The sequence below is a fragment of the Stegodyphus dumicola genome, chromosome 1 (genome assembly GCF_044657685.1).
Source record: "Stegodyphus dumicola isolate Sdum_Otavi_A_Nest chromosome 1, ASM4465768v1".
NCBI lineage: Eukaryota > Metazoa > Arthropoda > Arachnida > Araneae > Eresidae > Stegodyphus > Stegodyphus dumicola.
In genome coordinates this window covers 66,390,817-66,414,297 of record NC_140768.1, presented here as the reverse complement: position 1 = coordinate 66,414,297, position 23,481 = coordinate 66,390,817, and the positions used below count along the sequence as shown (strand labels likewise).

The following is a 23,481-nucleotide window of genomic DNA, read 5'->3' as shown; positions in this document are numbered from 1 at the left end:
ATCTCAGCTTTCCAGATTACATTAAAACACCATTAAATTCTGTCGCAGACACTTTGTCATTCACATCTCTGGGACATATTCCACCCACCTTGCTACTATCTGCGTATCATAAGAAAAGCCCTCGACAGATAGTCTGCAGCTGTTTGTTGCTGCAGGAACAAGCCCTAACCCAGTTTTCGTAGGAGTGTTTTGAAGAATGCTTTTCAGTTTTCCATCCTGGTGTACTTAATGAAGAATTGACTTTCTCTAAACTTTCTCTTTCCAACGGTCAACATTCTCCGAAAATAAAATAACAATAATATATTCACGTAACTCACAGCTATTTGAAGTATACTAGTCCTGTTGCTGTAAGGATCCCCACCAACTAAACATAATGGCGAGACAAGTCAGTGAGCCGCTAAGATTTTCCTAGGTTCCACTGTAATCAGTATTTATTTGAATGACATTCCACGCATACCAAAAACTACGCTTGCAATGTATCCTGCTACACATCGAACCTTGCTCAAAGTGGTTTCCTTAGTCCAGCATCTAACACTTACAAAATCACACCCAATCACCTGACAGTTGGCTAAAGAACTGGAATATGTAATATAACTCGAAATAAACGTATCTTGCAGACAAACTGTACTTGAAAAAAGCTTATTAATCTGCCATTTTTTAAGATTTACATATGTTTTCAAGTTTTCCGTTAATAAAAATGTTTTCAACTTTTCTAATCTATGCGAGTTTTGACATCCCAAATTTTTTGTTATAACTTCATCAAAACTGATGTTTTTAGCTACTGCATTTTCAATGAAAAGTTTTGGCAAACCGTTAAGTCTTACTTCGCTCATTGTCGATAGATGAAAGCTTTTAATCAGCTTCATCTTAAGCAACTGTCTTGCAAGAATCAACTGATTCACACACTGTTAAAAAGTCTTTAGTGCTAAATATAAGTTAGGGTCTGATTCTTGGAAGGTCCAAATCATAACAAACTTTAACATTTTGAAAGCAGAGCACATTTTAGATTTTTTTAAAAAAAATTCTGAATGTTGTTCTTGAACATTCTTAAGGTTTTGTGGTCTCCCGATAGGATGCCTTAAGAATTCTTCCCCCCTCTCGTATTGCTCCTGGTGAGAAATAATTTTTTCAAACTCAGAATGCTTTTTCTTCAGACTACGAGGCCATAATGAATCAAAGTAACTTCAATCAAAGTAATCTCACTGTTGGCATTTGGGAAGTAAAGAAAATATGGATTTATTCAATTTCTGGGTAATTCACAAGGCTTTGTTATAAATTGACTGACATGAATTATCTTTCGCAAAAACATAATAAATGGTGTGTTTGCGAATTCTTGTGAAGAATATTTGTGTTTCAGTGCTAGGCCACTAGAGGGCAAAAATTTCCTTGCAAACATTAAAATTATTGAAAAATCAAAGATTATTAAAATATTAAGGCAAACAAAGTTGAGCAAATTCTTAAAATTATCTGAATTTTACAAATTTCTAACATAAATGATCACTGTTTGCATGTGACAGATTATCAGTGTGATGTATCTGGCAACAATTCTCTTGTACTTTGTTTCAGTGTTAGAGTACTATCAATTGTAATCTATTGAAATAAAACTAAAATCACATAATGAAACTGCATTTTAAACATTGTTAATGTAAGTCTTTTTCTTCGACTGAATATAAATAAACTGGTAAGGAGAATTCTATGATAAAAACTGTTATTTGAATAATAATAAAGTTTTGATTAAATAACAATATTTGACACTTTGGATTTTTATTATGAAATAACGACAAGGGTGCATTGAATTAATTTGTTTCGTTCTTCTTCATTGACATATTATTTCTAGGTATGAAATGCATTCAGTTTGCTTAATTATATCTTGCTTCGTTTCATCATAGTTAGTAATAGCCTTTACATCATTATCATCGATGAGTCACTTTTTCAGTTACCACAAATTATCGATCATATTAAATTTTGATATGTCGTTAACTTTTTTTTCATTTCTGTAAGTATTTTTCAGGATTAATGATATAATTTAAAATAGTGTAATGTAATAATTTGTTAACGAAACGAAATTTAATAATTGTACGTAAAATCTTTTACTGCAATTGAATAATATTGTACATTCATATGCAACATTTCTTGTTTTGTTTAGAATTTTTTTTTTACATTTCTCTGGTTAAATACCTTTACACATTATGTATGAAGTTGGTTTTATTATAAACAGCTTCCCCCCCCTTGAATCTGAGGTGTTTATATAAATAAGTAAGGAATGTGGGATCTATTTATTTATATGAGTGAAAAGAATAGTAGTCCTTTGAGAAAAAAAAGGGTAGTACATAATTATATCTCAATTTTTATTGTGTGTGTTTTAGCTTACTTTTTTCTATTTATGCATACAGTGTTTAAAAGGTGTAAGTTGAGTTAAATGAACCTTCATTTACTTATTATGATTCAAGATTTGACAGCGGTATTTCTTAGTTTCTAATAATACACTGCACACTTTCAATATTATTTTATTATAAAGTATGTTTAATTTTTATATTGATTCTTTCCTTTTCTATGTTTTGCATTTATGTAGAGTCAAAACATTTTTGATTAATAAATGGATATTTTTATGTTCTTCCATATACATGTATTTTACTAGTATTCAAACACTGATTTATTTTCTTTGATCAGTAGTTTGTTTTCTAAAAAAAGCAAACTAATTTTAGTCACCGGGTAAAATCTTTGTTATTATGTAAGAAATATGATTTTATTTTGTTTAAAACTCAACATGTTTGGGATAACATTATAATAAGTTTTGTATAGCAATACAGTAGAATTGCATGCATGGGAAAGAACTAGACTATTGCTTGCATTTATGTTTTTCTTTTTAGTAAGAGGTTTATTGATATTGGAACATTTGAGAGTTGCCATTACTGCCTATTATAAAATTACATTATTTTCAGTTCATAAAAAGCATTAACCCTCTAAATGGCAAATATTTTTTGAATATATAGAAATATTAAGGGAATATTTTTTGTGATACCTATAAGAATGTGTGCATATTAAAATATGTCAAGGAAATTAAGGCACTATATCAAAAGTACACAAGACCAGGTATAAAATACCAGGAAATTTGTACTTTCTTATCAAAAACCCTGGCTGCTCAGAGGGTTAAAAAGAGGGGGGGGTAATTTTGTGTGAGGTTTTAATCTTGTTATAATAGATTGATTGTATAGAAATTTCATAATTTCTAATGCATAATATATGTACACATTTAACTTTCAAATTAGCTAAGCTGTATATATTTTTCATAATATGTTTTAAGTAAATATATATATGTACATCTAATAAAGTTCAGGTACAGAATGGCAAAGGTATTTTGAATTACAAACAAGACTGGGAAAAATATTAAAACATATGTAAATACATAGGAACTTTTGATTTGTATTTAAATTCTGATCTTATTACTATATTGGAAAATATTTTTTCACAGATTGTATAAGGTACTGAGTAGTCAGTATTAAATGCTGGAAAAACTGTACTCTGCTAGTACATATGTAACTGTAAAATATTGATTCAAATAGTACTTCTGGTACAATAAATATTGTGTAATAAGAAATTCTTAGCTACATTCTGATTATCTGCATCCCCAGCAAAAAGTCACACAATTAATCAATAAAATTTTTAAAATGTAATTTTTTTGTGCTTGTAAATGTGTGTAGCAATCTCTTTTGTCTAAAAAAAAAAAAAAAAAAAAAAAAAAAAAAAAAAGCCTAGAAAATTGCACAGATTTGGCACTGGACACCAGCCAACAGTAAATATAGCAGTCATTTGCTGTAAATGATATGGCTGTCTTTAAACCAGTTTCTAATGTGCATTCTAACAATTTGTTTGCAATTTTCATGTTGTATTTTCAAAAACTAATGTGAATTTTATCATTCTCTTATTATTTGGCAAAATGCTCCCAAAGAAATGTAATGCTTTCTTTTCATTAGCAGCAAACTCCCTATTTCGATTTGTTGTTAGTAAAACAAATATACTCAATACAAAAGGAAATAGTAATCAGAAAAATGGCAGTTTAACTTCAAAAATGTAAATTCATATATACTTAAACAGACATGTATTATGTGTATATCTGGGTTGTTACATAAGTATGGTTTGACATCATAAGTTACCACAACTATTTTGACAACTTGTTGGATTCCGTTATGAATGCTTTTTCGTGACTTTTTGGAAGTACGGATAATGTGCGCCCTCAGGCCACGAAATGCGGCGACAAATTTCTCTCAAACATCTTTGGTGAGAAATTCCACGCTGCCATATTACTATCTAAATTTTTTTTCTACATTTCAAACTTTAAGCCTAAAATGTCTCCGAAAACACGGTTTTCACACATGCAAAAACCACGTTTTGAACACGCAGTTTAATCTAAAAATCCGAAACGAAAACAAAAAATTTAGATAGCAAAAACGTAAAGTTTCTGACAAAAAATATTTGACAAGAATCCATGTACACAGCGATATGTTCTAACTTTAAAAAACATCTACAAATTGCACAATCTAGGCACTACATACTAATTGACAAAATAAACTAAAATAAGTAAAATAAATTTCAAACAATTAAAAAAACGACAATAACTACAGAAATTCATACTAAAAAACAATGAACATAACATTCTACAAAGTAAGAACAAGAATAAAATAAAATGAACTTACCATGAATGAATGCTTTTTCGAACAGGAGAAATACTAATTTCATACTGCCTTTAACATGTCGCCACGTAATCACTATTGTATTTATATGACAGCCAGACACACTATCTAGAGAATTCATACTATGGTTCACAAATTTTCAAAACCTTCTTTTCCTAAATTCTTGTAAGATTTCCAGCCATTCGAAAAAATAGTTGTACAATCGACTCTAATACACTGCATCGCGTTTCTTTACTTCTGTCATGCACAGCCACTAAAAGTAATCTCCCATACCCTTTTGCAACCACATCTCTCATTGCAACATAGGCCATTTCAAAACACGCACGGCACGAACCAATGAGCAATTAAGTCACTCCAGCAAAAGAGTTTTCAACGTTAAAGGGTTGCCATACAACACGCAATTGTGCTAAAAACCAGCGCAAAAACACATATCGCCAATACAATACTGGTTTAAAGTTTTGATAAGCATAATGACAAATTTTAATTAGATCTTTACGTTTATTGCATTATTTTTTAATGGCAAGAATTGTTGGTAAAATTCTACACCAATATCTGCTTTTATGCAATGAGTCTTGATAAATATACTCAAAGCTAGTAAGTTCTAGTTTTTCCCTGTATAACTAAGATGCAAAATTTGATTTATTTTGTAAGTTATGTAATACCACTAGTAATTGAAAATTAAGCTTTAGTTAATCTATCATTAAGAAGATTGTCCTATTTCATTTAATGAAACTGTGCTCTGAGTTACAGTTTACTATGCTTAGTTTCATATTTCATATGCCTTATTTTTTTTCAGGCAGCAAAATGCCTCAAGAAGAAAAAATTGATAGTTATGTAGCTAAAATTTTGTCAAAGGTAATTTGCATTTTTTCTAAATGAGTAGTAGTTAGTTAAATTTAATCGTATAAAATTCGATAAATCTCATAGTGACAAATCTGAATTGATTTTATATATTATAACTTCACATATAAATTTTATTTTGGTATAAAATTTTATGTGAAAATAACTAAGACTTGAAAAATATTTATTTGTACAAATGCATATATTTTTACTAGTACCAGTATCCAGATCGAGCAAAACGTGATGTGCATGCTGCCATTCATCAGTATAAGAATTTAAGGCCGAAGTTAGATACTTATGGTGAGTACGTTATTTGTAGTAAATTCAATGATGTAATTAAGTTATTTTTGCTTTGATGGTAATTAAACATCAGTATGTTTTTATCTGGAATTATTGTGCATGTGCTTGAGATTCAATAATGGCAGCTAGCTGTCTTAAAAAATCGTGACTTCAGGACACCATTCCAGATTTGTAAAGAAAGAATTTTTTTCGTATGTCCCATTAAAAATTAAATTTATATCTGTGATTAATTAATAAGTAGAGAACTTTGAATTAAACTAAAATAAGTGAAGTACATAATGGTTTAAAAAACAATTATAGAAGGAAGTGTTAGAAAAGAAACAATTATTTGGGTTCTTGATGATTAGTGAGATGTAGTCTTTGTATGCAGAATCATCATGTAAGGTTTCTTCACACAGGAAAAAAAAAAAAAAAAACTTACATGATGATTATGGTGCAGAGAGAAACTGCAGAAAATTGTGCTTCTTTGCTTAAAGAGCAGTTTTAAGTAGAAAGGACGATATAACTAAAAGAGTTTTTGTGATCTGTGTTGATAATGAAAATAAAATGAATGAATCAGCAACATACTAAACTAAAATCAGATAGGTGTCATTTTGATCATCTTGCATATGGACTTTCAGCATATTAAAACTGTGTGTTGAAATTATGACAATGATTTAATGAAGTATGTTTCAGATTTACAGAAGTTCTTTAAAAATAAACATTCTGCTCATCGTTGGCTATAAGAAGACGACTGATTTATGCCCAAATTCCAAATGATTTTAGATAAAAGAGTCTTTAAATTTTTTTTTTTATTAATTTAGCAGTGATAAATAGTTGAACTAAAAAAAAAAAAAAAAAAAATGTAAAGCATATTGAGATTGGAAGTTGCATCACCAGAGCAATTCCTAGTTTTCTGTTTCGTTTTCATGGTTGTTTATAGCATTTGGTAGCAAATCACATTTTCTTAAGTTCGAATTACACTGGTGCCATTTCTTTATCTTGTCAAAGCCATCATGAAAAAACTCACTGGTTAAAATATGAAGGTTGTAAATAAATTAGTGGTAACATAAGTAGTACAAAACTCCATTGTATCCTTTCATTGTAATTGTCAGCAAGATCCTCCACTGTTTGCCAAACCCATAGACTGTTATCGAGGTGGTTTTTTGTTATCACAGTAATGGGACTTGTTTTGCATAGAATGAATCCCAGGAAAACTGGTGCCTCTGATGGGTTCTTTTAATCCTGAAAATTCTAATTACAACAGTTGATGTTGGGAAATATTAAGGATGTTCGTAGAATTCTTAATGTCACCTTTGTAAGAAGTAGATCACTGCTTCTGAAACATGTCATGCATTGTAGTGGAAGATGTGAGGAGGCAGATTGATTTCATCTTTAGAAATATAGGCCTTGCAATGCATAGCTGAACACAGGTAGAAAGAGTGATGTTGACATTTTCATGCACTAATGGAGCATGATTAAAAATGGCACCTTAATTGTCATATGCCACTATTAGCATAACTTCACTCTCCTATGCATATATCAGATTTGAGCATTGTAATCTTTGCTAATGTCATTCATTAAATTCATGCTTTAGTTTGGAAATCTAAGGCCATACCTTTTTTTAATTAGTGGTGATAATATGCTGTGAGAATGTGTCTCTATCATTGTGGTATCTGTATAGTTTTGTTCTTTAGGAGTTGCCATCCTGTTTTATTATTGAAAGAAAATGCTTTTGAAATTAATTCTTTTGTAATCCATCAATGGTGAGTGGAAAGAAGACTTTACACCAAGACCACTATCAATATTGAGAATGGATAGATTGCTAATCCTTTCTCAAAATTTTTATTGTGAACTTATTCTTTAAAACAAAATTAATTCGAAACATAAACAGTGATTCCAGTTGTATTAAGAAAATTATTTCATTACATTTTTTGCCAGATATGCTTTGTAGCTACCTAAAGATGGAGTAATTACATGACAATCACATCTACTATCGCTACATGGAGCAGTGCGTTCCCCCCCCCATGAATCCCCATTTCTATGAAATCTACATAGCTAGGTTACCATCTTGTTATTATGGAAGATAATAGAAAGGTGGGGATCATGAAGTATGTTTATTAGCATTAATGTAATGAATACATATACAAATGTTTTTCATCATGCATAATAATAAATCGCCAAACTATTCTTGATGCCAGTGCTGCCAAAAATAATTGTGGCAACCCTAACGCAAGAAAGGAAGCATAATAGTAAATAACTATTTAAGGTTGATGTTTTAATTTAGATGAAAGGTTAAATTCATATAATACTTTTTTATTATTATAATTTGTGTAAAAAAGGCTAAACATGAGTGAATGGAAGCATAAGAGTAAATAACTATTTCAGATCATTATTATAATTTACATAAAAATTGTTAAACCTAACTGAATGGAGCCTGCATCGCTATTTTGCTACCAAGTTATCGCTAGAGCATAATTTCATCTCGTTGGTTGTTCAAGCATAATTTTCTATAATGAATGATGCCTTTTCTTTGAAAAAATTCTCGAAAAAGTGCAGAATCGCTCACTTATTTCTTTGCTGCTTTTTACAAGGGTAAAAACAATTGGATTTTTGTCAATTTTCTTTTACTTTTTAAGTGAAAATAGGTCGATGTGTACATAGATAAAGTGCACAGTGCCATTTTTGTGCAATTCTGAGATTTTTTTTCAAGTGAAAATAGGTCGATGTGTACATGGATACCGAGTATGTGCAATTCTTAAAAACGCATCAAGTAGTGGGTGATTCTGCACTTTACCCAAAATTTTATTTTAGACTTTTCGTCATGGGCAATTCCCAAATTGTTAAATCCGTAGGATATCAACAAAGGATTTAAAATCAAAAAAGGATTTAAAAATTAAACTAGTATTTCAATGGCATCTTAAGAAATGTAGAACTATATAAACTTACGAATCTGAAATCAGCACGTGCGCTATATTTAGCGTGCTGTTTAAATGGGCGCGTTTGCTACATTTGCCGCTTTTGCGCATTTTCGCTGCATTTTTTTTACGGCCCTCAAAACGGAATAATACCAATAAATCCATAAATTTGAAATGTATTAGCATGTAACATTTACAATCAAAATAGCATTTCTAATGTATCTATAATCTAAAAAGTATTTCATTAATAACATAAAATTGCATGCGAATTTATTCTCAGCACTATATAAGCAGTGATTTCCTTTTTTATGCACCTCTGATGTTGTTTACAATATGCCCCTGATTATGTAATCAACAAACAATTTGAAGGATAAATAATTAGTAGAAAAGTAAAGCCACACATAAATAAACATATTTTAGAAGTTAGTCATTTTAAATTTAGTAAATTAAAATTGTTATATAATAATAATAATAATTCTACATGTTATGTTTGGATCAAAACGAAATGTAACAAATTTGGCAATGAATAATTTGTAAACAAATTATCAAGAACAAGAATGCCATAAAATACTGCCTATCTTGAAATTTCCATAGTTATAAATTTAATCAGTACATAAACATTTTAAAAATGACTTAGATGGTATATTATATGAGGGTTAGAACTTTAATAGTGCACCTATTTATTTACAAGGAATACAAAAGTGATTCATGTCACCATGTTTTACAGTCCTTCAATATAGTCGCCAGCATTGTGTACAAACCGTTTCCAACGATGTGAAAGTCGCAGAATACCTGTAGCAGCGCCTGTTTTGTTGATAGTTTGAATGGACCGGTCTACTGCCGCAAGAATCTCAGGAACAGTTTGGAAGCAAGTGCCACGAAGTGGTTCCTTCATCTTAGTATCCTTCATCTTAGGTTCCTTCATCTTAGTAGAGTATGGTGGATGGTAAAGCACTTCCCAGCCCCATCGCTTGAACAAATCAGTCACAGCTTGCGCTGCATGCGGCCGAGCATTGTCATGCAAAATGAGAGGAGCATTCTACAGAAAGTGTCGCCGTTTTTTTCTCAAAGCTGGTCAGAGATTGTGCTCCAAAAATGAGCAGTAATACTGCACAGTGACGGTCTGCTGTGGGGGAACGGTATGCGTTAGGATAACACCATCACAGTCGTACACAAGAATCACCATAACTTTCACATTGCTGGGGGTCTGACGAAATTTCGAACGTCGTGGTGACCCGTGATGATGCCATTCGTTTGATTGGCGTTTCAGTTCTGGCTGGTACGATCGGGTCCAAGTCTCATCCAACGTAATGATACGTCATAAAAAAGCATCTCTTTCGTGCTCATAGCACTCCAGGTGGGTTTGGGCAGCATAGTATTGTAACCATTTCTGCATTTCCGTCAATTTCCGTCCATCCGTGGAACCCATCGTGAAGCAATTTTTCTCATGAAGAGGCGTTCCTTTAGAATGTGCAGCACAGTCTTATGCGCTAATCCTGTTTGTCCGGCCAGCTGACGAATCATGTGGCGACAGTTTGCACGTCTGCATCGCTGACACTCGAACGACCTGGCCGCAGCATGTCTGCCACGTTTGGGCGTCCTTCATTGAATTCTTTCACCCATCTTGCTACGGTTCTGTAAGGCAATGCAGATTCCCTGAGAGCCTCTTGAAGCCCTTGATGACACTGTCATGCTGTACGACCTCTGGCACATTCAGTTTTTATCCAACATCGTTGTTCTTGTTTTGAAAACATCCTGACAACACTTACTTTAGACTGCTAGCTAATACAAGGATCCGTTCTTCGCGTCACTCCGCATGCGCGTGACATAAGCAGGACAAATCTTTTTGCTGAGAGGTAAGGTAAGTATGTAGTTCATGTGTGGTATACGTGATATTCTTTGGTTTTGTTGCGTAGCATTTTTTCAGCTGTGTTGCCACTATTAAAGTTCCAACCCTCGTATATATGTGTGTGTGTGTGCGCACAAGATAAAAAATACGTAAATCAAAATTATAATTTAAACTAATGGTAAAGCATTAGTTCTCTCTCTCTTTTCTAAAAATCGTAATAACTTCTCCCGATTGCTTCATTTCTAGGTCATTTGATTTTACATAGCCTGCGCAGCGCTAATAACATAATAAATGAGAACTAAAACTTTAAACTCATACCTAAAACTTTCTCTTCATGTGCTTCCATCTTGTATAACTACGCACTTCAATTTCTGTCTCTACTCTGTTTGGATGTAATTTCGCTGTGCTGCTTCCTGTTGCAATAATATCAAAAATGTAAATGTTCTTGATTAGGCACAACTCAAGTGCCAAGTGATTGTGGCCACAAACGTCAAATGGAAAATAAAAATGGAATTAAAACTGCCTTGACTGCCAAGTTTTTTAGATATTGTGAAGTCAATATCATTAGCATACTTACGCAATCAGAATTCTTCCTCTTCAATATGGGTCTACGTAAACATCAACAATGCTCCATCTTTTCCTTGCTATTATTACAATTCTCCGGCTTTTCCTTTCTTTTGTTATGACATATATATATATATATATATATGATTTTTTTTCTTTTTTTAGCCCAAAAGTGCTATTAATTTATTTAATTCTTGCATTGGAAATTAAAATGTTGGTTCACTTTTCGAATTGTTGCTGCCAAATATTGTCACCGTGTATTATATTTAAAGAAATTAAATAACGAAGAGTCTGCATAAATGTATGTATGTTTCTTGCATTGTGATGAAACTATGGTACCTAGAACTGTGAATAACATAATCTTCCACCAGATATAGTTATCTGAAAGCCCTAATTTGGAATTTGAAATTTGTTTTATTATCATCTTCATATTTTCTAACACTTCAATGAATTTTTGGTTAACAAACTCGGTGATTTCAAAGTGAGCAATGGCACAATGGTATGAAAAAAAAATTATCTCCAGTGCACAAAACTGTGTATCGGAAATTCTAAAGATATGCTTATTTTAAAATTATTTTGTGATATTTCTGTTGAATTGAATTCTATGGTTTAAGTGCAAAGAACATATTTAATAAATAAACATAACACGCAAAAGGTTATAAAAAGTCCCTTTGGGTGTAATGTAAGATCTGAAAGCTTTCAGATTTGTTTATTTATTTGTATTTCTTTGATAAAATCGTCTTCTATTGTCCATGGCCTCAGAACTAGAGCCATTGCCATATTAGATGGTTATATATAAAAAAACAGCAATATATATATAAATATGCGTGGTTTTTTTTTTTTTTTTTTTTTTTTTTTCCGTATTTCTTTCTTTAAATCTACAGTTATCTCCATATTGGAAAATTCCACAATCCTTCAAAAGCTGAACTTTCATCTGATTAGTTAACCCCTATGCGGAACACATCTGCAACAAAACAGTTTTGGCAAAGTTTTAAAATATCCCATATAGCTGGAAAATCGTTTTCATAGCTAGGTGGGACATTGCTTCCAGTGGACCTGGTTCATCTAGGAATCCTTCCTTTTAAACCAATGCTACTAGAATCGTATTTCTCAGAAAAGTCAGGTCTAGCATAGTGAGATATAACCCTTTAATTCATCCTGCTCATCAGAAAAAATGATGGATGATCTCGGTTACCCACCTTACATTTGTTTAGTAGTGTAATGCATCAGGGTCACAAGCCTTTGCTTGCTAATGCATATTCCTGTTATTCTTCTAATAATGCTGCTACTGGTTTATTTATAACCTGTGTTAAATGAATTGTCTGAAAATCACATTGCATTTTTCAAAAAATAACTCGATTTCGCTGTGAATAACATTTTGTTAGTATTTTATTTATTATAATTTCATTGTAATTCTTAATTAATTCTTGTTTAACTCGTAACAGGGGAGGTCAAAAATTGGGACATAACCGGGGACGTGCAGTCACAGAGACAGCATCTCGTTATGGTTTAAATCAAATGTTCTAATCAAAATATTAAAATTTTATTTTACCCATACATTCTATAAACACTTATCTTCAAACAGAAATTACAAAGAAATCAATCAACATTAGGAACATCTTTTCTGCAACATGAACTGTTTTTATGGAAAACCACTTGCAAATGTAAGTTATGCAAGACAAACCTGAATAACTATTATATTTTATGAATAATAATTTTTTTCCATTAATTTAACTTGTGATAGATGAAAAATACAAATATTGTACGAAACACAAAAAAATGACAGTATCTTACTATCAGTAATACCATTTTGTTCTTGCAAAAGATATCAACTTACTCAGCATATTCTTGTGCACGTTTGTGACATAATTTTTGTGTACATACCAAACAAACTGGCGTTTTACAACTTACGCATAAATACAAAGTTTTCAGTTCTTTCTTTTTCTCTAGTATTTCGTTTGTGAAAAGGACATCCCAAATGCTTTTAGGATCCGTATTTTCACCTAATTTTTCATATGCTCTTAATCCTGGAAAATGAACTATATTATGGGCGGGAGTTCTCACATTTCGTTGACGTTCAATAGATGACCACTTGAAGCGGTTCCTTCCATGATAATATTTTATAGATGAAATGGATTCAGTCTCTGGTTCAGTGTATTCATTGTCAGATTCAGAAAATTCTGATGTCGGGGAACGCGATCTTTCATTTGCAAAATCTTCTTGGCATTCATCTTCATCGCTAAATTCACTTTCCACTTCATCAGGAATTCTTTACAGCACTTCTGCATAACGCGAATTAGAAGGATATAAGATATTTCTCGGACCGATTCTCAGAGCCATGTTTCCACCTGTGACAGAAATCCTAACACTGAGAGGGAGGTGCGGTCTGACATACGGCTCTCAGACAATGGAGTAGAATTTCACAATGAAGCAGGTGCAAAAAATGTTAGCCAATATGTGAGAATTATCAAAGTCACAAAAGGAGAAGCTAGCAGGATGATCCACTCAATCAGACTAAATATAGAATAGGGGTGATAAGAACAACACCTGTAGCAGTCTAGAGACCACACTTCCCCAGTTACGCACCTCCCCATTTACGGGTTAAAAATCATTTGAACTCTGTTACTGTGGTGATAATTTCATGGAAGTCTTGCATTTATGTCTTGTTATTTCTATAGAAGTCTTGTATTTACTAGCTTTCCATTATGTATGATTATTTTATGATAACCTTTTTATAAAATTGGAATAATTTCTTATTTGTGGTATTACGTTTGAACATGTGCTACTGCTCATAAATATTACTTCTGTTATGTGGGAATCATTAAAACATGAAAATATGTTGTCAAAGATTACAGTAGTATTAATTTCAAACTTTTATTTTGTAATTTACAGAATTTATTTTTGCATTTTGGTCACTGCAACTATAATATGTTTTTTAAGATTTAAAACTTTAAAATGTTATAATGTAGTGTTTACTTTGTAAAATTAATGCATTGTTTCCATTACAGTTTTTAATGATGGAAGTAGACAAGAATTAGCTTGCCTCGATGGCACAATTCCAGTGATGTATAAAGGTAAAGCAAACTTTGTAATTGAGTGATATACTTATTACAGTATCTAAGCATAAATTTTGTTTTTAATTTTGCTTAGTTACATGCAATTCTTAACTGAAATTTCTCCCTTGACTTTTAATTTTTTTAATATGAGTATATTAAGGTTATAAGTATCGAACCCTTTTTAATATGATCATTACAATTTTCATTTTAGCTAAATTTTTATTATTGTGTGTCCTTTTTTTAATACAGTCAAATACCGAAAATTTGCGGACCTGAAATCCGCCAACTCATGAAATCTGTGTTCCCTCTCAAAATATAAACATTTAGTTTATAGGTTCCGGAAACCATAACACTGAGTACGAAATATCGAAGAAAAAATACTTACCGAATAATGACATCATAATTACTGAATAATAATGAGTCGTAACGGAAATACCAAATTATTGACATCATGATAAAAGTTTTTTCTCCTCTGATCTGCATCGAGGTAAGAAAGCAGAGGATTCACTCAACTCTTCTTTCAAGTTCACAACTCACATTGTTGTATTTTCTGAGCTTTGTTATTTCACAAGATTATTTAGTGCTGCCTTTTTTTTTTTATCCGGATATTTTGTGGATAAATTAAGAATATTTTTAATTCCAGCCCTTTTTAATACAACTACAGATTAGAAATGCACTCATTTTACTGCTTGCAACATTGAAAAACGTAAACACTTTGCATTGACGGTAATGCAAAAAGTGCAAATTCTGCAAAAGATAGAGATAGGTGCTACTCCTCGGTTTATAGCAGAATCATATGGAATTGTGATACAGTTGTGTATGATATACGGAAAAATAAAGAAAAGCTGTTGAAATTTTACAGCAACTGTGATTCTAACACCGGAAACCGAAACGGGAAATCATTGCATGAGCCGAAATTGGCAAACCTCGATGCTGTGTATATATAATACAATGAATAACATAATCAATTTATATATGTAATAATAATTCATATAATAAGTTATTGCAATAATATATATAATAATTTAATTAAATGTATCTAATATGCCTTATTTATTTTGCACTTTTAGTCTGAATATTATAATTTATCTTTTCTGTCCTGAAATCCACAAAATCCTAAAATCCGCACAACCTCTGGTCCCAAGCTTTGCAAATTTCTGGAATTCTACTGTACATGTGTAAAAAGCATCAATTATAAATGCGCTGAAATCAAATTTTCATTTGTTTCATTTGTCAAATTTTCATTTCATTTCATTTGTCATTCAGTTCTTGGTATGGATAGTATAGTTTTATAAACCAAAAAAATCTGAGCATAAATATTCTTCCCATTTTTAGTCTTTTAAAGTGTGTTTGTTTTGGTGTATTTGAGACTTTCTTTACCTTACTCTTTGTTCTGAAAGGTGAAATAACTTGAACGGTAGTTTTGATAAGCATTATTTACTAAACTACATTCATATTCTATGCAGAAATTTTAATTTAAATGCTTATAATCATTTCCATGAAAAATTAAACAAAAGTTGAATTTTTAGCAAAATATTGATGTAATTTTTTACTAAAAAGTTTTTGAATAATCTGGTTATATTTTGCAGTTAGTGAAATTAAGTGTAGTTAAATTTTTTATTCTGGGCAATAATAAAATTTTGATCTATATAACTGATTAGAATTTTAGGAACCGAGTAGTTTTTCGTTAACTTAAGGACATCTTTATTTTGAGACTAAAATAAGTATGCATAATAATAAAGACTAAAATAAGTATACATAGTAGTAAAATAGAGATTGTATCTGTATAAGTTAATCACTTAGCTCAAAGAAAAATATGCCTTAGAACATATAGTATATTTAGTAGTAGAAACATTGAACATATAGTTCAAGAAGTGTACTACATATTTCTCATACGGTGAAAATTTGTACCTCAGAATGGTTTTTCACAATTCGATTTAAATTAGTTTATTTTGAAATTGGTATTATTATTAGTGCATTTTATTTATTTTTGCATGTATTTTCACTTATTGATAAAACTAATAGTCACAGATTTTTGCCATTTGTATCATCGAATATTGTGAAGAAAATCATTTAAATAAAGCTTATTCTGAATCTCTAACATAATTAACTGTTTTTTGATAATTTTTTTAATCAGTTATATTTCTAATTTCAAACTGTGTAAACTATATACTGTATATGTTAAAAAATATAAAATAAAATAAGAATGTTAAAAAAGTTATTTTCTGATTTTCCGCACCCTCACCCAAACATCACAATCTCATTGGCAACTTTGGAGAGCATTTGTGGACTCATTGGTGACTAATTTTTCATCAAGCTAATACATTAAAGACAACAGCCATTTTCAAGATGGTGCCGCACTGAGTTCTATGCCAAAGCAGTCAATCAATAAATTTAAAATGACAAGAAACATCTGTAGTACAGCATGTACCTTTTGTACTGTTGTTCTTCCCATGTACCCAGTGATCTGTTTTCACATAAAAGAGCAGACTATCAAATAAGCTCCAGCATCATAGAATTTTGATTTTGGGCACTGATCAAACACGCATATGCACTGCACATACCTGAGTATCTTTTTGTACTGCTGTTCTCTCCATGTATACAGTGTTGCATAAATGCTTTTTGCTGATATATTGCTTTGCCTCCTGAATGTTTCTTCATGACTTTTTATTGGGGTGTGGATAATTAGAAAGTATCTGCCCATTCCCCCCCCCCAAAGAAAAGAAAGGAAAGAGGGGAAAAAAAAAAAAAAAAAAAAAGATAATAATTGCCCAGTCTCCATTACAAATGCACTAAAATGTTAAATACTTTTTTAAAGCTGTAACAATTTTCTTAATAATAGCTAAAGAAGTATGATCAAATGTAAAATCATGGCTAGCAAACATAAGAATTGTTTAGGCAAGGAGAAAATTTCAACAAAAAATAGACGTTATAATACCGAAATGGCACAGTCAGAGGGCCTTATTATTTATTTCTGCCTTAGTTTCTCTTTTATATTATATTTCACAATAAATGTCAAGATGCTGCCATGATGCCAGATGGCAAATGTTAACCATCATCCTTGGGACAAGGTGGAAGAAAGCATAGATCTGATGAATTAACAGATTTAAAAAGAAAATCTGAATTACGTCCAAAGGGGTGTTTTTTTCTCGTCTTGTGTGTTACCTTTATTTATTAAATATCACGTTCCTCGCACTTAAACCATAAAATTCAGTTCAACAGCAATATCACAAAATGATTATATCTTAAAAAAATTTTATACACAGTTCTGTGCACTGGAGATAAAAAGGTTTCTTTCATCCCCTGTAGAGTGTTGCCATTGCTAGCTTTTAAATCATTGAGTTTGATAATAAAACCAAATTCGGGATGCCCATTTTCGGTGGAGGATTATGTTATTCAAAATTCAATGGCTCTAGGTACCATTGATTTATCACAGTGCGAGAAATATACATACATTTATGCAGATTCTTCATTATTTAATTTCTTTAACTATAATGCAGGGCGATAATATTTGATGGCAACAATTTGAAAAGTGGACATTTATAGTGAACTAATGCAAAATGCCAAAACAAAAATAAGTAGCCCACCAGCGGCCAAGCGGTAAAGTCGCTGAACACTGGTAGTTCGGTCCGAGGTTCGAATCCCACGAACGGGCTGGCTGCATGGGCATTTTCGTGGTTTTTCCCATGTGTAACGTGTATACGAGTCAGTTCCATTAAAAAGTCTTCCACGAAGGCATCCCTTCCCTTAAGCAGATAGCCCTAGTGTGCTTTGCCATAATTAAATAAACCAAACCAAACCTTTAGGGCAAATCTGCATTATCATTGCCACTATTTCAGCATCTTTACAGCTCACAGTCATTTTGAATTGAAATTACTCTGCAATAACTTAGCAATAACTTATTTATATTTATTTGCTGTATATTTATCCTGATATGCTTGCTTTTAGTGTTAATCATTGAAAACTACATAGATTGGAATTTAAGTGGGAACTGAGTATATTTTCTTTTATCTGATATATCAGTAATCATCATTTTATGTCTGTGAGCTTAAAAAATACAGGTGTTTCAGACCAGTAAACTATCTTAAACAACCCTGTGTATTGTATTCTAACTGTTTGTAGTCTTTTATGACAATTAATGTTGTATTGATTAATTATACAGTCAAAAGTCCTTAATCCGGACTCGTTGGGACTTCGGCGATTCCGGATTATCCATTTTTCCGGATTATAGATCATCAGTTTAAATCTGGTAAAATGGCATGCAGAAATTATAAAATTAAAAATATGATAACGTAATTTATGAAATAAGGAGCAATTATGATCTAAAGGGTATCAAAATTTACGGAAAAAAAGCTTAATATTTATTTGTTTACTTTATTAAACATTTCTTTCAACGCGCGCATGCGTAAAGCATACATTTCGCATAGTCGAAATTAGAAAATTGCAACCAGAAAACAATTTGATGTGTATTCATGATATTTATAATGACGAGGAATATGATTTAAATCGTATCAAAGACGGAGTACATCGAGATGAAATACTACATTTAATAAATTATAAGCCGAATGAAATAAAAACATCTGCCCTGAAGGTATAGTGCTTACAGATAAACTTCCAGTTCATTGCGCGTCGCGACGTTCCTCCCCCTGCAGAGCAGCGTGAAATTGATAAACAGATTTTGGAATGGTTAGAGAAACAAAGGATATGCCTTTATCCATTTTTTGCAGCAATTCCACTTTTTGTTTGATGGACATCGAAACATGCTTTTGCTATGTAGATCCTTTGGCAGCTCCAAAATCGGAAATCCTTTTTCACATAATCGAAAGTTCAAGCTTACTTTTATAAAATTGCTCTATATGTCTGCAAAAACTAATAAGCCGGATCCAATTAGAAGATTAAGGAACAATGCAATCTGCAACATTAACTGAAATAAATAATTAGATAATTTTAGCTTAGCTTTTATCGTCCGTTATACATTAAACGCACATGCATAAATGCATATGCGCATGCACAAAGGTATTATGCACATGCGTATATGCATTATGCTTTTACACATGTGCAGAAAGTTTGTAGCTTTGAGGTCCGGATTATAGATCATTCCGGATTATGGACGTCCGGGTTAAAGACTTTTGACTGTATATTGTTACATTAGGATTGAAAGCAGCATATACCAGTATTTGAAAGTGGCATTCTTAGGCATATACCAACGTAGTAACTTTATTATTTCTCCACTGTGCTTTTTGTTTAGTGCTATGTTATTACAACGTACTATCATATTTTTAGCTGGGATTTTGAGGGTGGGTGGGTTACTATTTTAAAAATATCCATTTAATACATAAAACTGCATATTATTAACTCCTCCCTTTTTTAAAACATTTTTCACATATAAGCATATACTCTCCACAGTCAAGCCAGTAATATTTATATGTTTAATCATTTCTTTGTCTTTTTTAGGCACATACTATCATATACCTGTGTGTGTATGGCTTCTTGATTCCTACCCTTATAATTCCCCTATGTGTTATGTAAAGCCTACTTCAGATATGCAAATAAAAGCATCTCGTCATGTTGACACAAATGGACGGATATATTTGCCATACTTACATAATTGGAAACCTGTAAGTGTGTTTAAGCTGTCTTATCGTAAAATGTATATTGTGAAAAGATAAATTTAAACAATTTAAATTTTAAGAAACACGTATAAAAGTAAAAAAGCAAATTTAAAGCTAAAAAAATATTTAAAAAGATTTAATTCTCGAACTAATCTACAGTATCATTTATTATATTATTTTAATTTGCTAAATTAGTGAATTTATTTTCATATAATGGTTTTGCACTTGATTTGCTTATGCTTCTGAATTTAAATGATATTGTAGATTAGTTCGAGAGTTAAATCTTTTTAAATCTTTTATGTTTACACATTTTTTATATATATTTTTAGCTTTAAATTTTTTTAGCTTTAAATTTGCTTTTTTTAATTTTGGCTTTAAATTTGCTTTTTTACTTTTATACGTGTTTGTTAAAATTAAAATTTAATTTGTTTAAATTTAAATTTCATTCCTTGCAACAATGGTGCAAAGAATTATTTAATTAAATTTGTATTTAATTAAATTCATTTTTTTTCTTGTGAAAAGATATTTTCTAAATTCTTTTTACATTTTTAGGATGCTTCAGATTTACTTGGAGTTATTCAAGTTATGATTATTGTATTTGGGGAACAACCACCTGTGTATAGCAAACCAAAAATTCAAAATTCTACTCCCTATACTTCTACCCCATATCCTACTGATCCAGCAAGTAAGCATGAGCTGCATTTATTATCAAATTTAATATGCGTATTTTATATACATATGGTACATAAGCCCTCATTGTAATGATACAAAAAGTTATAAAGCCTATGCTTAAAGTAAAAATTTTAGTATGAAGGAAAAATAAGGAATAAATAAATCAAGCATATTTCTGTGTAGCATAAAATTCTCTTTTAATTAACTATCCACCAATGAAAAGCTGTTGTGAACTTATGTAATGCTCAAGCTATATGTCTATGAACTTATTCCTCTTTTCTTCAAATGAAAGTGCTTAAGTGCTCTCTTTAAAACCAAATGCATAATTTTATTTTTTCTCCGAAGAAAATATAAACAAATGCATTTATAGGTGACACAGCTCTAACTTTTTTAATTGCTTTCACATTATATTTTCAAAAAGATGCTGTTTTTAGGAACTTAAATTCTCAATTGTATGCTTTCTGTGTTTATATAACTATCCCACAATTTTGCTGTTCAAAATTTTCAAAATAGATGTTTTTGTCTAAGTGTTTAATATTTGTTGTTGGGTTTCAACCAAGGATTGAATATCTGATTAGATAAGCACATAAACTGAATGCTAGCATATGTAAACCATGTTTTGTATTCAGTATTGTAAATTTGTTGCTCTGTAAAAATTGGGAACAAATGCATTTTAGATCAAACTATTAAGATACACAAGATATAAAAGTAAAAATTAGCAGATGTTGATAGTACATAATTTAATGTGCTTTAGAATAATTGTTCTTCTAGTGTTGCTGAAACAGTTAGGAAGTTTTTCAAAATTTGTATTAAAGGATAAAATGACAGCAAGTGCTTTTCATGAAAAAAAAAAAAAAAAAAAAAAAAAAAAAAAAAAAAAATTTATTATGAGATTTGCCTACTACTGGTGTGAATGTAAACTTAACATTTCTTTGCCATGCTATCAATTATCAGTCAGTTTATCAGACATTTCAGTAAGCAAAGTACATACACAGGCAAAAAAATGTAAGAGCAACTCCTGGTAGTTGTAGCAACTGAGGGCTGCTTTCTTGAAATTTTAGACTAAGTAACTAACTTAATTCCATAAACTAATGACATTGTGAGTAACTCATTGGTCATCTCAGCCTGTGATGTAACCTTCCATCTAATTGTTCACAATTCTAATTATTGTCATTATCCTAAGTAAGTAAGGTACAGTTTGACCATGGCAGTTGCAACCATAATTACAAATATTCACACCGTTTATTCACAAAATAGTGTGGATGGGCATGAATCATGCAGTAGAGATTTTTTGCATCCTTATTCTTCTGCTCTTTAGTTTCACAGTGTTCAGAGATAATTAACTTTTAAAGGCAGAAAATTACTTTTAAGTAATCTGAGATGATACACTGATCATCATTCGTAATTAATTGTTTCGTTACATTATGTTTAATATTGTGTATTTATTTATTGCTTAGAATACGAGTGCTTTTGAAGCTTAACTTTGCAAGAGATTGATAATTTTATGATAAAATGTAATAAAGAACTATTATTATATAAGAATTATTGTTATAAATATTTAATTATGTTTTATTGTATAATGTTCTTTATTACAGTATCATTCCAATGAATTCTATTATAATAATTTTACAATAATAAAAAATCAGTGTAATGATACTGTAATTAATAATTATTATATATATCTTTTTCGTCTTTGAGCTTTTAAAAAAAAAATTCTTAATGATTAGTTATAATAATAATATAAGAAATTAATATTATAGTTATTTAAATAATTGTACTGTAATTAATAATTATTACAATTCTTTTTGATTTAAATCTATATGTATTGTTATATGTGTTAAAAAAATGGAATTTATTTTAGAAAATAAAATTGTGTATGAAAGAACACAATATTCACAAATGTCATCTCAACACACAAATACACGTAACATCACACACAATGAACACAAATCACAGATGGATCTGGGGAGATCCTGCTCAAATAGGGTGGAAACTTGTTGACCATTTTTCTACTGCAAAATGAATGCTTTTGGTTAAAAATATGGTTCTATGATTTTTAGTGACCTTATTGTTCAAAGTGAGCAACAAAGCAAGCGATGTTCCCATAAAATTCATAGAATATGAAAAAAATTAAGTGTTCTTAGTTTCCGGGTTCCAAATCAATTGGAATTTTTAGCATTTATTTCTGTGAATATGAACTGGAGCATGTAAAACAACTGATGACAGAATCACCCGATAGCACGAGGACTTTCCCTCTTTTGGTAGCAATTCCCCCTTTCTGACAAAGAGAGAACACTCATGTGTCCTTCAAATTGCAGCTTATTAATATCCCTTTTGAGTGATTCTAAGTGTTTTGATAGAATGCTAGGAAAGGTTGTATTTGCACTGGTTAAAATGTAGAAGTTTTTATCATTTGTAGTGTTTCAGTTCTGAAATCAGGAGCTTCAGTTCAGAAATGTGTTTATGCGCACCAATTTTTTTATGCTGTGGAGTATTGTTTCTCAAGTATAGTCTTGCAACCACATACATAACAGCTGTAATTTGTCACAAGCATATATATATATATATATACAATCAAATACCAAAAATCCGCCGACCTGAAATCTGCCAACTCCTGAAATCCGCGTTGCATCTCAAAATATAAACATTCGGGTTATAGGTTCCGGAAACCGCAACATTGAGTACGAAATATCGAAGAAAAAATACTTACCGAATAATAATGAGTCGTAACGGAAATACCAAATTATTGACATCATGATAAAAGTTTTTTCTCCTCTGATCTGCATCGAGGTAAGAAAGCAGACGATTCACTCAACTCTTCTTTCAAGTTCACGACTCACATTGTTGTATTTTCTGATCTTTGTTATTTCAGGAGATTATTTAGTGCTGCCTTTCTTTTTATCCATGTATTTTGTGGATAAATTAAGAATATTTTTAATTTCAGCCCTTTTTAATACAACTACAGATAAGAAACACACTCATGATTTTACTGCTTGCAAT

General features: G+C 31.0%; 1 protein-coding gene across 2 annotated transcripts in view; it reads left to right on the top strand.

Moving 5' to 3' along the window:
* Window positions 1-1,528: 1,528 nt before the first annotated feature.
* TSG101 (tumor susceptibility gene 101) overlaps window positions 1,529-23,481 on the top strand; it is a 53,553-nt gene continuing 31,600 nt past the window's right edge. Inside the window, exons 1-6 of one of the 2 annotated variants that reach the window (XM_035366877.2) lie at window positions 1,529-1,681; window positions 5,488-5,546; window positions 5,747-5,831; window positions 14,150-14,215; window positions 19,652-19,815; window positions 20,362-20,494. In XM_035366877.2, the coding sequence (XP_035222768.1) occupies window positions 5,496-5,546; window positions 5,747-5,831; window positions 14,150-14,215; window positions 19,652-19,815; window positions 20,362-20,494 (499 nt within the window). In that variant the 5' untranslated portion in view covers window positions 1,529-1,681; window positions 5,488-5,495. The remainder of the gene's footprint in view (window positions 1,682-5,487; window positions 5,547-5,746; window positions 5,832-14,149; window positions 14,216-19,651; window positions 19,816-20,361; window positions 20,495-23,481) is intronic. The other variant, XM_035366878.2, reaches the window with a different exon arrangement.